This window comes from Rattus norvegicus, chromosome 8, assembly GCF_021556685.1.
Source record: "Rattus norvegicus strain SHRSP/BbbUtx chromosome 8, alternate assembly SHRSP_T2T, whole genome shotgun sequence".
Lineage (NCBI taxonomy): Eukaryota > Metazoa > Chordata > Mammalia > Rodentia > Muridae > Rattus > Rattus norvegicus.
Genome location: NC_141541.1, coordinates 62,517,950 through 62,534,362, shown reverse-complemented (window position 1 = coordinate 62,534,362; position 16,413 = coordinate 62,517,950). Strand labels below are relative to the sequence as shown.

General features: G+C 40.4%; 1 protein-coding gene across 4 annotated transcripts in view; it reads left to right on the top strand.

The window, feature by feature from the left end:
* Positions 1-16,413, top strand: part of Dmxl2 (Dmx-like 2) — a 143,158-nt gene that overhangs the window by 90,436 nt on the left and 36,309 nt on the right. For all 4 annotated transcript variants that reach the window (NM_001427385.1, NM_001427384.1, XM_087561963.1 and 1 more), the window contains 7 exon segments: positions 828-2,504; positions 6,237-6,347; positions 8,627-8,796; positions 9,863-9,960; positions 10,406-10,571; positions 12,091-12,355; positions 14,625-15,694. In NM_001427385.1, coding sequence (NP_001414314.1) covers positions 828-2,504; positions 6,237-6,347; positions 8,627-8,796; positions 9,863-9,960; positions 10,406-10,571; positions 12,091-12,355; positions 14,625-15,694 — 3,557 coding nt within the window.

Genomic DNA, 16,413 nt, shown 5'->3' with positions numbered 1-16,413 from the left:
ATAAATTATACAGAAGCTTTATTAAATGCTTTCAAATATTTCATAGACACTGACATCCCAAGTCAAGTAAAAACTGCTCCCTGTTGTCTAGAAGGAATGGACTTACATGTTTAAATGGTTTTCCCATTCTTCCAAGGGTATTGATGGATTGAAACTTGAATCCAGGTCTTCTGATCCCAAATCTTAGTCAGAATCTTTTTTTTTTATTGGATATTTTTTATTTACCCCTTTCCCAGTTTCCCGTCCATAACCCCCCCCATCGAATCCCCCCCAACTTGTTCTATGGGGTGTTCCCCCTCCCCATCCACCTACCCCTTCCCGCCTCTCCACCCTGACATTCCCCTACACTGGGGGTCCAGCCTTGGCAGGGCCAAGGGCTTCTCCTCCCATTGGTGCTCAACAAGGCCATCCTCTGCTACATATGCAGATGGAGCCATGGGTCAGTCCATGTGTACTTTTTGGGTGGTGATTTAGTCCCTGGGAGCTCTGGTTGGTATTGTTGTTCTTATGGGGTTGCAAGTCCCTTCAGTTCCTTCAATCGTTTCTCTAACTCCTCCAGTGGGGACCCCATTTTCAGTTCAGTGGTTGACTGCTAGCATCTGCCTCTGTATTTGTTATGCTCTGGCAGAGCCTCTCAGGAGACAGCTATATCAGGCTCCTGTGTTTTACAGGTGATAGTAGATGGGAAGTGTAGACAGACTGATACATGAGGTTTCTGGTACAATGTTGAGAGATGCTAAATTAAACTGAGTAAAGAGTTTGAGATCTACTGATCTCACATTTTTGTAATTCTCTGATTATGACTATTTTCTTTCCTTTCTATAAAGGTCATCTGAGTTCCTCTTCAATTTATCCAGTGTGCCTTGCACCTTATTTAGTGGTTACAACTTGCTCTGACAATAAAGTGCGCTTCTGGAAATGTTGTATGGAAACGAACTCACCGTGCAGTTCAAGTGGTGAGAATGAGACCTATCACTGGAGGAGATGGCCCTTGATGAATGATGAAGAAAAAGATAACAGCAGTACTGTGAGCATCGTGGGAAGACCTGTTGCTGTTAGCTGCTCATACACAGGCCGGCTTGCAGTGGCTTACAAACAGCCCATCCACCACAATGGTTTTATTTCTAAAGAGTTCTCTATGCATGTCTGTATATTTGAATGTGAATCTACAGGAGGGTCAGAATGGGTTTTAGAACAGACGATCCATCTTGATGATTTAGTTAAGGTGGGGAGTGTACTTGATTCAAGGGTTAGTGTTGACAGTAATCTGTTTGTATATAGCAAATCAGATGCATTTTTAAGTAAGGATAGATACCTTATTCCAAATATCAAGCATTTAGTACATTTGGACTGGGTGTCAAAAGAAGATGGCTCTCACATTCTCACAGTAGGGGTTGGTGCTAATATCTTTATGTATGGGAGACTTTCAGGAATCGTAAATGATCAAACCAACAGTAAGGATGGAGTAGCTGTCATTACGTTACCACTAGGTGGTAGTATCAAGCAAGGAGTTAAGTCAAGATGGGTTCTTCTGAGATCTATAGACTTGGTATCCTCTGTGGATGGCACGCCCTCACTGCCTGTTTCTCTCTCCTGGGTAAGAGATGGAATATTGGTGGTGGGAATGGACTGTGAAATGCATGTATATGCCCAATGGAAGCATTCTGTCAAATTTGGAGACGTTGAAGCTGATAGTCCTGTTGAACAAACAATAATACAAGATCATTCTGCCTTCAAATCCTCTATGTTGACAAGAAAGAGTATCGCTGAAGGAGCAGCTATCCCTGATGATGTGTTCTGTTCACCAACTGTGGTTCAAGACGGTGGCTTATTTGAGGCTGCACATGCACTCTCTCCCACTCTCCCACAGTATCATCCAACTCAGCTACTTGAATTGATGGACTTAGGGAAAGTTAGAAGAGCTAAGGCTATTCTCTCCCATTTAGTAAAGTGCATTGCAGGTGAGGTTGCAATAGTTAGGGATCCTGACGCTGGAGAAGGAACCAAGCGACATCTCTCTCGGACCATTAGTGTGAGCGGCAGTACAGCAAAGGACACCGTTACCATTGGGAAGGATGGTACTCGAGACTATACCGAGATAGACTCTATCCCTCCACTACCACTACACGCACTGCTTGCTGCAGACCAGGACACATCCTACAGAATTTCAGAAGATAGTGCAAAAAAACCACAGAGCTATGAGGACCATATCGAAAGCCAACCAGAGGATCAATATTCAGAGCTGTTCCAAGTCCAGGAGATAACAACAGATGATATTGATTTAGAGCCAGAAAAGAGAGAGAACAAATCAAAAGTAATAAACCTGTCCCAGTATGGACCAGCTTATTTTGGCCAGGAGCATGCTAGAGTACTTTCAAGTCATCTCATGCACTCAAGTCTACCAGGCCTAACCCGCTTGGAGCAGATGTTCCTTGTAGCGCTTGCTGATACTGTGGCAACCACCAGTACTGAGCTTGATGAAAACAGGGATAAGAACTACTCAGGTAAGAGTTTCAATATAAATGTTAAGTTTATAGTTAATAAAAATATTGTGTCATCTGTGTAATGGCTAATATTTTGAATTATTTTTTCTTTCAACCCTTGAAGAGAAAAAAAGGCCTATGGATAATTATTATAGACCATGCTTGTTTATAAAAGAAAGGACAGTTGAGGCAGGCATGTGTGACATACAGATCTGTGATGTCTATACTCAAAACGTTTGTCTTAGTGTTTCACACATTGATTCCTAATGGTGTTGTTTTTGAGTGATTAAAATGACCCTTTTTTGTTTTGTTTCCCTGTATCATGAACCTTACAGGGACCTCATGGATCAACTTGCTTACTTGACCATTTGAGGCATAGATAATTTTTGAAAAAGATTTATTTTATTTGATAAATGTTTTTCTTGCATGTGTGTGTGTCGCATATGCATACCTCGTGCTATATCAGATCCCCTGAAACTGGAGTTAGTCTTTTGTGTGTGCCTAGAAACTGCACCGAAGTTCTCTGCAGGATCATTAACTGTTCTTAACTGCTGAGCCACCTCTCCAGCCCCATAAATAACTTTTTGCCATCATATAAATTGTCCAAAATTTAGACATGTAATGTAATATGTATTGTGCCATTTGGAACTGGATCTCATTCTGTCTTGTCCAGCTAGTTGAAGGTAATAGAGTCATTTTAAGCAATGACATTAGCAAAAGAAACGAAATTATTGATTATTGATTTATGCAATAAATACTACAGAGGAGTGAAGAATCACTATGTGCCAGGTGCTTTATCCCATCTAATTATCATAATTCTCCAGTGGGTAGGTGGCTGTTACTATGCATATGTGTATATATAATCTCTCTCTATGTATGTATACTATATATAGGTTTATAAATGAAGGTAATAATCCTTAGAAAACATAAGGGACTCAAATACAATCATATAGGCATTACATGGCATAAGTTCATATGTGGATAATTGTTGCTTTCAGAACTGTATTTTAAAAATTCCTTAAAACTTTTAAATTGAGCGAGGGTATAAAAATGTTCCCATAGCCCATTAGCAACATTTTTCAAAGGTTTAAATTCTTACAATATAGCCCTACAATTTTACTTCTGTAGATTAAAATAACCAGAGACCTTGGAAGGTTTGTCTGTGACCCACTGTCTAGTTATGTTGAGAAGGAACAGACCATACCTGTTTCAAGGTTGTGGGCAGTAGTAGAGTAAAACCCCTAGAACAGCTATAAGCCTTTCTTGTACAACTGATGTTGTAACAGTTGGTAGTGTTAGTCATATTTCTCTGGGGAATAAAGAAAGGGCTTGGGGGCTGAAGAGATGGTTCAATTGTTAAGAGCACTTGCTACTCTTGCAGAGGACCAAATTTGGTTCCCAGCACCCACATTGGAGTCTATTAACTCCAGCGCAGACCTCCATGTGCACTTTATGTCACGTGCACATACCCATACAGACACCCACACCCACATATACAGGAGGGGGGGTCAGAAAACAAAGATAAATCTTTTAAAAAGGAAATACTTGGGGGTTGGGGATTTAGTTCAGTGGTAGAGCGCTAGAAGGCCCTGGGATCGGTCCCTGGCTCCGAAAAAAAAAAAAAAAAAAAAAAAAGAAAAAAGAAAAAGGAAATACTTGTTATAATTCATGAAAAAGTTAAATCTTTCTGATACAAAGCTTTATCATTGGACAATACTTTATAAATGTGAAGTAGATAAGGCAGGGTGGATAGTTCCATTTCATAGGTGGGAAATCGATTTGTATATTTCAGCCAAAGAGAGTTCTTCAGTTTGTTCTGGTAAGACAGCTTACCTCTTCTGTCATAGCAGTGTCCAGTTTCTTTGCACATGTTCTCATAGATCCGTTCTATTATATCCAGAATCTAGCCATTTCTCATCTCCTGTGCAGTTACTACCTGGGTTCAAGCCACAGTTGATTCCTGTCTAATTGTTGAAGTCTCCCGACAGCTTCATTCATATCAACTATGTCTTTCCCATAGAAACCAGTGCATTCAGTCTCACCAGTGTGTGTCTGTTCATCCTTCTTGTTTCATTTCCTTTTTTTAAAGATAGTATCTTATTGTGTAGGCATGGCTGGCCCAAACTTTACTGTTTAGACCAGGCTGGCCTCAACTAACAGAATTTCTGCTTGTGTGCCTCTCCTCTGTTCAGTAGATGATGTGGCTTCTCTGAGACTTTAGAAACCTTGTCGTGGTTTATAAAGTTCTACATGGTCTGTGCTCATTTCTGCTGTGTTTGGGCTCCTGTTAGCCCATGGACACGGAGCATGCTCCGTTCTCAGGGCCTTTATACTTACTTCTCCAGTGCATAGGATGTTCTTTTCTTTAGTTCTATGCATGACTCATGTCCTAACCTCAGATTTCTCAGATTTCATCCTGTTGTAAAGTTCTGCCCAGGTCAGTTGTATGAAACAGAACACTATTAATTTGCTGCCCCATCTCATGTCCCGTCCTATTTTTTGTCTTCCCTTAGCATTCATTCCATATATTACGTATTAGTTACTTTGCTTACTTCCAGTTCTGCAGTGCCTAGGCTGTCTCCCACAGAGTAGGCACAGATCTACCCAGTGAGCACACGGGGAAAGCCTAGAGGAAGCAGACGTGGAGCTAAAGCCTTGGCAATAGGGTGTTTGTTTTCTTCTGTAAACTACTTTGTTCTTTCTCAGACAGGGATCTGTCTGTCAGCTGCTGCCTTAGGATCTGTCAGTGCTTTCGCACTGCACTAAGCTTTATTAACTCACCAGGCGTTCATGTCTTTGTTTAGGTTTTTACTAGATTTGTGGAATCAAGGTAAAGATTCAGGTTGCCATTTTCAACCTAACACAAGCCCAGAGAATAAAAGTTCAAACCTTTGGTAGTATTTTTGTCAAGCTAATAGCCTAGAAAACGTTAGCTTTGTAATTATTGTAACAGATTATTCAGATTATTAGCCTTTAGTATATGATTCCTGTCAGTAAAATCTCAGTTCATGCAGAGTTTCAAACTTCTTTAATGACCAAGGCAACTAGAGAAGGACAAGTTTATTGGGGCTTAGTTTCAGAGGGTGAGCCCATGACCATCATGGTGGGGAGCATGGTAGAAGACAGACAAACAGACAGGCCTGGGGTATCTTGTCCACAGGCAGAGAAAGAGAACAAAGCTGGGAGTAGTGTGAACTTTTGAAACCTCAAAATCTGACTCCAGCGACACATCTCCTACCTGCAATGATCCTCCTGCCTGAGTTTCTAGGTGTTGGACTTACAGGCATGTTCCACTAGGCTCTGCTTTATTCATTTTTACCTAAGCATCTGTTCAGTAATGGTAATCTCGAATCCTTCCCAAGCAGTTCCACCAACAGGGGACCAAGCATTCAAATATATGAAGTTTAGGAAGCCATTCTCATTCAGTGTGCCACACAAACTTATACACATTCCACTAGATTTCAAGGTTTCTTTCATTTATTTTGAATAAGTATAGGTACTGATGTTATTTGTACTAATAGGTAACTTTATTTTCCCTAATAATTTTCTACTAAGGAGTTTTAATATTTGTGTCTTAATAAGAAATATTTTGTAAAGACAAAAAATTATTTACCAAGTAACATGTTAAAATATCTTTTTGTGCAAATTATTACAGAATTTAATGTTCAGCTCATACCTTTTGAATCTTATTTGTGGCTCTCCAATCCTGTTGAATCTATTCTTCCTTAACATATTTTTTTTTTACAATTACAGGAAGAGACACCTTAGATGAGTGTGGTTTGAGATACTTGTTAGCAATGCGCTTGCACACATGCCTGTTAACATCACTGCCTCCTTTATACCGAGTCCAGCTCCTTCACCAAGGTATTCTATGTACTGTTTGAACCTTTGTACTGCTCTGATTGAACGGTGTGGTGCTGGGTGTCGCTTTTTGTGTCCCACCTGTCAGTAGCCTATGGTCTTCATGCCGCATGCCATTTTCCTGTGTGTGCTTCAGCTCTGTCTGACAGCTTAGCTTCTGAGACTAGGTGGTAAAGTTGTAGTCGAAAATGTAGTAACTCAGAGTATCTACAGCACAGCTCTGAATTTTTCTGCTGCCTTCTCTTTAAGAACCATCTGTTTTATTCTTTGTGTTGTCACCTTGGTTCCCTCCCTCCTCGTCTCTTCTTACCACTCCCCACTTCCTTTTCACAGGATCTCTCTGTGTGGCCTAGGCTGGAACTCTTGGTGATTCTCCTGCCTGAGTTTCTAGGTGTTGGACTTAAAGGCATGTTCCACCAGCTCCACTTCATTCATTTTTACCAAGCATCTGTTCTTAGTTGCTGTCAAGGAGAGTTGATGCATTAGTGTATTGAAAAGCTCTCTCATAATGACCTGGTACATTTGCTTAGGTCTAGCACATTGCCACACCCCTGATTTGAGACAGTTAGATCAACTCTTACTTATAGAAACTATAGAGTTTTAGAGTGACTGCCCTGGAAACAGGATGCCTTATTTGTAAACATTTAGCCTCTTAGTCTGGTGCTCATTTCTTTAGACTGATGCCTTTCGGAACCCCAAACCCCATATGTTGTTGAGAATGTGGTTGTTAGAATCCCGGGTGTGCTAGACTCCTTTACCTCCTAAAATATTCTTTGAAAACAAAAGCTAGTTATTTATTTATTTGTTCATATTTAATATTTTGGTGGGTTTTTATTTCAATTTATTTTGTGCGTGGATGTTTTGCCTACATGGCTATCTGTAGACTGCTGGTAAGAACGGCCAGTGTTCTTAGCCATAGGATTTATCTTTCTTTAGTGTTGAAGTAAAGTCTTACTAAAGACCATGTGGTCTAGACTGACCCAGAGCTTGTGGTGATTCTTGTTTCACCTGCCAAGTGCGAGCATTACAGTTCTGCCACTATGGTTGACTGGAAACACGATCTGCTGGGCATCAAAACTATACTTTGTCTACTCAGCCCTAGTTTTCAAGGCATTTAAATTTTTTTTGGCTTTTAAAATTTGAATGATCATTGCAAGGAATTATTATAATGTTACATATAAATACTTTAATTATTTTGCTTTTATATTCTTTTTCTTTAAAGTTTATGTATTATTCTGATAATTTCCACAAGCTATTTTATTAATTAAACATTTTTGAATAGGTGTATATTTCTTGTTAGTTTCCTAGCAGTTGAGTTACGGAGTTAGAGTGTGAAGATACTTAACTCTTCTTTAGTATTAGAAAGGTGTTCTTCAGAATGAATACTCCTTTACGTTGTCCAAAGTAGTGTTAGATGGTGTTAGAACTCAGCCACCATCTGACGCAGTTCATCCTTCTCTCCTGTCCCCATCCCTCCCTCCTTACCTTGCCACCTCCCTTCCTTCTTTTTTCTTCCTCGCCTCTGGTAAGTCTTTTGGTCCATCTCTCCTTCCCTTCTAAGATGAGAGATGAGCCTCACGGTGATTGTGTATTCCTTACATTAAATGCAACGGGAAGTACATTGCTTACTTTAAGTGACTTTGGCTCTTTGGTTAGAGCAAAGGGTGGAGCAGGTTTTAAAATTCAGTGCCAAAGATGCTGTGCCCAGGCAAATGGCAGTGTGAATAATTTGGTTTGTAGGCCAAAGCTTTTGACGTGACCAGTGTGTTCTGTTTGTACGTTTGGTATATGAGCATGTGAGTAGCTTGGTTCTCAGTTATGTTTAATTTCATTGACTCAGTTTCATCCTTTTTCTTTTGTTTACTCGTTTTAAGTTCTCATGTAGGCCAGGATGGGCTCGAACTGAAGATGACCTTGAACTTCTGATCTTTCTAACTACACCTCCTGAGTGCTGGAATTACATTCATGCGACATTATACTATATTATTTCCTAATAACTTTACATTTGTATTTTAAAAGAGCAGTTATATATGGAAGAAGAGTGATTGATTGTGGTGTTATGTATTCTGTCACTGGTCTTGAATCAGAAGCAGATAGAATAAAATCCAGAATGATGGCAGAGTTCCTCCATCCATCCATCCATCCATCTATCCATCCATCCTTCTCCCCCACCCCCTGCTTGAATGTGCTTTTTAGAATGGAGAAATGTGTAATTAAGCAAAATACTGTTTTGTTGTTACTGATGTAATTCCTAAGGTTATTATTTCATGTTTTCAATTTAGGAGTGTCTACCTGCCACTTTGCCTGGGCTTTTCATTCCGAAGCTGAGGAAGAACTGATCAATATGATTCCAGCAATTCAGAGAGGGGACCCTCAGTGGTCTGAATTAAGAGCTATGGGAATAGGCTGGTGGGTGAGGAATGTTAACACACTTCGAAGATGCATTGAAAAGGTAACTTTCTTCATTGGGGTTTTGTGCGCGTACACACACACACACACACACACACACACACACACACACACACACACACATTATAGAGGGGCAACAGGTAATAGTTCAGTCTGGCTCAGTCTGACTGTGAATTCCTGATTCTCCTACTTCTGCTTGCAAACATTAATGATATTTTTAAATTTCCAGAAAATCTGCTATAGACAGTTTGTACATTTTTGAGAATTTTTTTCTAGAATAATTTTGAAAAATGACATTTATTTATTGTGTGTGTTTGCATGTGTGCGTGTATGTGTAGGTGCACATGGAGTTTCAGATTTGACCTTTATAAGTGCAGTATGCTGTCAGTTTTTGTCCTGTACATTTGTTTGTTTGTTTTAGACAGGGTCCCTCTGTACAGCTCTGGCTCTTCTGGAACTCAGTATGTAGCCCAGTCTGGCTTTGTACTCAGAGGTTTGCCCTAAGTTTCAGACCACCCTGTCCTCCATAGTGAGTTCAAGGCCAGCATGGGGTACATATTAGAACTCCAAAACAGGAACCATCAAATGTAGATGCCAGGCTCGGCAGCATGCTTCTTTATCTGTGAAGCTGCACATTAAACAATTAAGTGTGCTGAATTTTCAAACCATGATCACATCTCTTCAATCCTCTTGTCATTATTTTGTTCTACATTTGTTTACTTTCCTAGGTTTTCCTTTCCTCCCATTACAGTGGGAACTTAAGCTACCCATTTAAAGCTCTTGGCTCAACTATGTCTATAAAATGAGGACAGTACTAGATCTTTAGAGTGGGTAGTAGTCATTAAGACTAATGAAAGGTGCCCAGTCTGGTGCCAGGTATACAATAAACAGTCAGCAAATACTAGCCGACGTGCTGTTTTTATTAGGATTACTGGAATGTAAATGCTTTTTTTCATAGAAGGATGCTATCTTAAGCTACGGGGGCCACACACTCTCATCTCCACAGTGTGGGAGCTAAGACGGTAACACGCGGCCTTACTGTTACTTGTTGGAGTAATTGATGGTAGTTCTTTTGTCAAATGGTTCCATGTTATTTTACTTCCTCTCAGGTTGCCAAGGCTGCTTTTCAAAGGAACAACGATGCCTTAGATGCTGCTTTATTCTACCTTTCCATGAAGAAGAAAGCAGTAGTATGGGGTCTGTTCAGGTAACGTGCTCCGCACTTCACAGGAGTTCCTGCAGAGACTTGCTTCCCTCCCGTGTGAGTGCGTGAGGCACATCCCATGTTCCAGTAGAAGAGACGCCAGTGAGCAGCACCTGCAACTGAAGCTGTTGCTCTCCTAGGATTCCCGTGTGGCGTGTGCATGGGGGTTGGCCTGTGTGTTGTATTGCCTGCATGTGTGTTGTGTGCCACATGATGCTGTGCCTGCAGATACCAATGGGAACACTGCAGCCTGATGCTGGAGTTACTGAGAGTAGTGAGCCACCACGTGGGTGCTGGTAACCTAACCACTGCGCTGCCTCCCCTGTTCTGCCTGCCAGTCTTCCTTACGTTGAATGTTTAAATGGTTTTCCCCTTTTCATACACTCTGAAAAGAATTAAAATATTTTAAGTGTGGTGTAGCCACTGGTACTTGTGTTCTCATTCCCAGGTCACAACATGATGAAAAAATGACAACATTTTTCAGCCACAACTTTAATGAAGATAGGTGGAGGAAAGCTGCTTTGAAAAACGCCTTTTCTTTACTCGGAAAACAGCGCTTTGAACAGTCTGCTGCTTTTTTCTTGCTGGCTGGCTCATTGAAAGATGCAATCGAGGTATAAATAAGCCAACAAGCAGTTGTATATGAGGCCGTAGAGCAGATTGTACTGTCTGTTAGAGGTTTGCCAGAACAGAATAACCTCAGAGCTTACTGAATTTACGGGGAATTATGACTTTAAGTATAGCTTATTATGTATTAAGATAAAATGTAAAACTAATGGGAAAATGTCAGAAATGATCTATGAATGCCTTTTATTGTCTTTATTATCTTGTGATTCTGAGCCATTTAAATGTGTGTGCAATTCACAACCTCCTTATCTTAGGCAAAAAAGCTGGCGTTTAGTACTTGGAGCTAACGTGGCAGTTTGTGCTGTTCTGCAACGTTCCTGCCTTAAGTATTGGCAGCGCGTGAGGAGGTGAAACCCCCCATCTTTTGTTGCAAATTCCTAGCAGAGGATTAAAATGCATTAATATTTCTATTTCCTGGTGACTCTTTCTTTTAGTTATTACAGTTATGAACTACCTGGACTCAGACAGAAGTATAAGTAGAATTGAAATAATCCTAGTCCTTTGGAGCAGAGACAGAAAGATCAATGAAAGTTTGAAGCCAGCCTGGGCTACTGAGAGACCCAGTCTCAAAAAAAGAAAGTGTAGAAGTTAATATAACATAACATAACGTAACATAATATAACATAACATAGTGTAATGGTTACATAGTCCTTGGTCTGATTAGTTAGAAGTTAATGTAATATATAATAATATAATATATAGAAATTACATAGTTTTGGGGTCTGATTAGTTTCAGTGTATGAGTTTTTTCTTTTAGCTTACAACTTTTTAAAATAATAAAATTTAAAAGCAGCAACAATTTAAAACACCCCAAAACATGATAGAAGAAATATAAAAATCTCTAACAAAATGAATTAATATAAATCGTAAAAAGTACATTTTACACTTCAGCATACTTGTAACATTTTTATAGTTACAAACGCTGTAATTTTGAAATTGAGATGTTAGCTTAGAAGACACCCAGAAGACGGTGGCTTAAAGATGCTCACATTACAAAAGGGACCTCAGAGTCTCACAGTCAGCAGCTACATCGAATTGTTCTCCCATATATGACAGGAAGCCGCTATTTTCTTTAAATAGAAGATTCTTCCCAAACAGTACAAGTTTATATAAAAATGTTTGGAAATTAAGAGGAATTTATGTATAATCCTAAACAGTTGAAGCCAGTCTGGGCTACTTAGAGACCCTGTCTCCAAAGAAAGTAGTGTTTAATTGAAAAATGAATGCTGTTTAAGTTGACTCAAGAACAAGGTGATATTGTCACACTTGGTTAAGTGCATATTTCATGAAAAATCCTTCCAGTCTAGAGGCTACCATGTGATGGTTTATTACTGCTTGCTTTAAAAATTCTCTACCAAACAACCATCTCGCTGCATCTCACTGTCTCAGCCTAAGGCTCCCCGTCTACATCATGGGAATATAAACTGACAATTCCAAGCTATCAGCGGAGTAATGTATCTCTAACTTAGTTTTCACTAAGATGAATATTTAATATTTAAATTTCAGGTATGTCTTGAAAAAATGGAAGATATTCAACTAGCCATGGTTATTGCCCGTTTATTTGAATCTGAATTTGAGACTTCATCTACTTACATATCCATCTTAAATCAGAAAATCTTGGGTTGTCAAAAAGATGGCACAGGATTCAATTGCAAAAGATTGCATCCTGACCCTTTTCTGCGTAGTCTTGCCTATTGGGTAATGAAAGATTATACCCGAGCCTTGGATACGTTACTGGAACAGACGCCAAAGGAAGATGACGAGCAGCAAGGTAGATATTTTTGTGGGTTTCTAAGTATGGTTTGAAGAGTAAGACAAGGGTTAGCGGGGAGAGGCTCGTGTGCCATCACCCCTAGCTGAAGATCTATCGACGGTTGGTGGCTTCTAGGGGAAGGAGAGTTACTTTTCTTTCAGGCTTTGACCCCTGGCAGGTCAGCTGTGCTGTAGTTAATGGTCCAACACCCATGAGTATATGGGCAGCACAATTAGACTCCATGGGCTATTTTAAAAAATAAAAACTAAAGAGAGTAGAGGGTGGGCTTTTCTGGGAGGAGTGGGGATGGCTAGTTAGTCTTTTGATTTTTTTTAATTTATTTTTTCCATTTTTTAAAAAAATCAAATATTTCTTATTTACATTTCAAATGTTATTCCCTTTCCTGGTTTCCTGTCCATCAGCCCCCTAACCCCTTCCCTTCCTCATCCACCGTCCCTTAAGCCCTCCCCCACCCCCTCTGCACTGACAATCCCCTACACTGGGGGTCCAGCCTGGCAGGACCAAGGGCTTCCCCTTCCACTGGTGCCCCTACAAGGCTATTCATTGCTACCTATGAATTTGGAGCCCAGGGTCAGTCCATGTCTAGTCTTTGGGTGTGGTTTAGTCCCTGGAAGCTCTGGTTGATTGGCATTGTTGTTCTTACGGGGTTGCAAGCCCCTTCAGCTCTTCCAGTCCTTTCTCTAATTCCTCCAATGGGGTTCCCGTTCTCAGTTCAATGGTTTGCTGTTAGCATTCACCTCTGTATTTGACATGCTCTGGTTATGTCTCTCAGGAGAGATCTATATTCGGTTCCTGTCAGCATGCACTTCTTAGCTTCATCCATTGATTTTCTTAAGTTATTTCGAACTTAAGGTTTTAAATGTCTGCGTTCAGTCATTAGCAGTTGATTTTATGGATGCTCAGATTGTCCCATCTTTAATCGTTGGAGGTCTTGACAAGTTTCTGAATTCTTTTGGTATTATATCTTGATAATATCCTTGCTTTCCGGTATGGCAGAACAGTTCAGGTATTTTTTGGCTTAGACCTCAAAATGACCATTCTTCCAGAGAATTGTGTTTCTGTTAGTGAAAGACCCTGCTCTGGAGATGTAGTCTAGTCCCCATTGCTGCAAGGCCATGAGAATGAACACAGCTTTCTTTTTAGTTCCTGTTTAAACGGGGCTCTTCTTAGGCATCTTCATAGATGTGTCTTGAGTGAAAGGCCTGGGTTTTCATCATATGGCAATTTACTGTTGTGTGTGCACAGAGCAGTTTCAGAATAAGAATATAAATGTGTTTCACAACAGTAGTGACTGAGAAAACCTCAACCTTTCTATATCATTGTTAATTGTAGAGTGTTCTAAAGATGTACAGCCAGATACTTTATTTTAATTTATAAAATAAATCATAATTTATCTCTGTGGCTCTACTGCCAAGTTGAGACATAATTCATTTGTTTAGTTTTGTAGAGGTTTTCTTTTCCTTTTCTTGTGAACTACATCTTAAAAATCCAATTTCCTTTAAAATTATATGGGTTGGTGACAATAGTTTTGAAAAATAAATATAAAGGTACTGGCTATGATGGTAAATGATCTAATTCCAGCATTGGTTAACAGAGGTGAATCTCTGAGTTCAAGGATAGTCTGATGTATAGAGCAGGTTCCAAGCCAGCTAATGAGCCTGTCTCAATGTGAGGGTGTGTGTGAGTGTGTGTGTGTGTGTGTGAGAGTGTGAGTGTGTGTGTGTGAGAGTGTGTGTACATTCACTCAGGTGTGCCTTTGCACGTGTTTCTGGAAGGTAACCTTCTGGAAGGTTTCTGGAGAAAAGAGTTCCGCCTCTTTTCTCATTCCTCCCACTTTTTTTTTTTTTTTTTTTTTTTTTTTTGGTTCTTTTTTTTTCGGAGCTGGGGACCGAACCCAGGGCCTTGCGCTTCCTAGGTAAGCGCTCTACCACTGAGCTAAATCCCCAGCCCCTCCTCCCACTTTTTAAAGGAACTGTGATAACTTGCACTTTAAATATAAGCTAACAATCACGCATCTCTCCCTGCCCCACTTTTAGACAGGCACTGCTGTGTGCTCCTCCCTTGTGCCTTTGATATCATGTCTCGACATCACTTAGCATTTGTTTCATTCACATATATTTAATGATTATATGGACAAATGGAGGATTAATATTTATTTATAATATTTATTTTCATTTATTTTGAGGAAAAACTAATTTATTTTAATTTTCAATGGATGTTCAAATTAATTCAGCAACTTGTGATTTTTATGTTTTTTTTTCTGCAGTCATCATCAAATCTTGTAACCCTGTGGTGTTCAGTTTTTACAACTACCTTCGAACACATCCTTTACTTATTCGAAGAAATCTTGCTTCCCCTGAAGGAACCTTGGCAACTTTAGGTCTCAAAACTGAGAAAAACATTGCCGATAAGATTAACCTCATAGAAAGAAAATTATTTTTTACTACCGCAAATGCTCATTTTAAAGTTGGATGCCCTGTTTTAGCCCTTGAAGTACTTTCTAAAATTCCTAAAGTAACCAAAATATCCTCCTTAAATGCAAAAAAAGATCAGCTTGACTTTGTTTCTGAAAGAATGGAGAATGGGCCCTCAGAATCAAAACCGGTGAGCAGTAGTGATGGTGGTTCTGGGGCCGACTGGTCGGCCGTAACTTCCTCCCAGTTTGACTGGAGTCAGCCAATTGTTACAGTTGATGAGGAGCCTCTTAGGCTCGACTGGGGTGAAGATCATGATGGTGCCTTAGAAGAGGACGATGGCGGTGGCTTAGTAATGAAGGCTGCAGATGCCAAGAAGGCTGGGCAGGACCAGAGGGCCTCAGACCCGAGTGCATTATTGACTCCTCAGGAAGAGGACTGTGCTGAAGGTGACACTGAGGTGGATGTGATTGCTGAACAACTGAAATTCCGAGCTTGTTTGAAGATCCTTATGACGGAGTTGAGAACGCTGGCCACAGGTTATGAAGTCGATGGAGGGAAGCTGAGGTTCCAGCTCTATAACTGGCTGGAAAAGGAGATTGCTGCCTTGCATGAGATATGCAACCATGAATCAGTTATTAAAGAATATTCCAGCAAAGCTTATTCTAAAGTAGAGAGTGAACTTCTGGATCATGAAGAAATGGTGGACAAGCCAGACATTGGTTCCTATGAGCGCCACCAAATAGAAAGACGAAGGTTGCAGGCTAAACGGGAGCATGCAGAAAGACGAAAGCTATGGTTGCAGAAAAACCAGGATCTCCTAAGAGTGTTTCTCAGTTACTGTAGCCTTCATGGAGCCCAGGGTGGTGGTCTGGCCTCAGTGAGAATGGAGCTCAAGTTTTTGCTGCAAGAGTCACAGCAGGTATGGCCGTCACTTGTTACTCTTCGCCAGCTCAGGAATTGCAGGAGCTCTTCCAGGTGGAGCTGTAAACTTTTTTTTAAACAAATGGATGTAAACATTTTCAGCTTCTGTAGTCTTGGGAGGCATACATTTGTGTCCAGTGCGGCTTTCTTAGGAGAAGGCTCTAGTAACTAGAAGTTGGTCTGGTTTGTTCTCTGTGGCTTTGATAAACACTGATCAAACCAACTTGGGAGGTTTACAGGATTTAATCCGTTGTCAAGAGAAGCCAGGGCAGGGACTCACGGCAAGAGCTGCAGTGGAAGCCATGGAGGAGTGCTGCCTTCTGGTTTGCTCAGCCTGCGTTCTTATATCATCTAGCACTACCTGCCCAGTGTTGGCCACTGCCCTTCGTGAACTAGGATCTCCCACATCTGTCCATAATTAAAAGGATGCACCATAGACTTGCCCACAGGCCAGTGTGATGGGTGTGATTCTTTGAGGCTCCCCCTTTCCAGCTTTTTATAGCCCAGAAGTACAGCCTTAATGTGTTTATGGTGTGGTTGTTATCTTTATATCTTCTGAGCCTGGCACAGCATCCGGGACAGATGAGATGCTCAGTAAGCGCTTGTAGGCTGAGTGAACAAGTACAGGAGTGTGATGGTTTCAGTCACCTGCATTTTATTAGGTAACCATTGGGTTCTTTTCCTTCCTCCATTTTAACAATTTTGAGAAAAAAATAA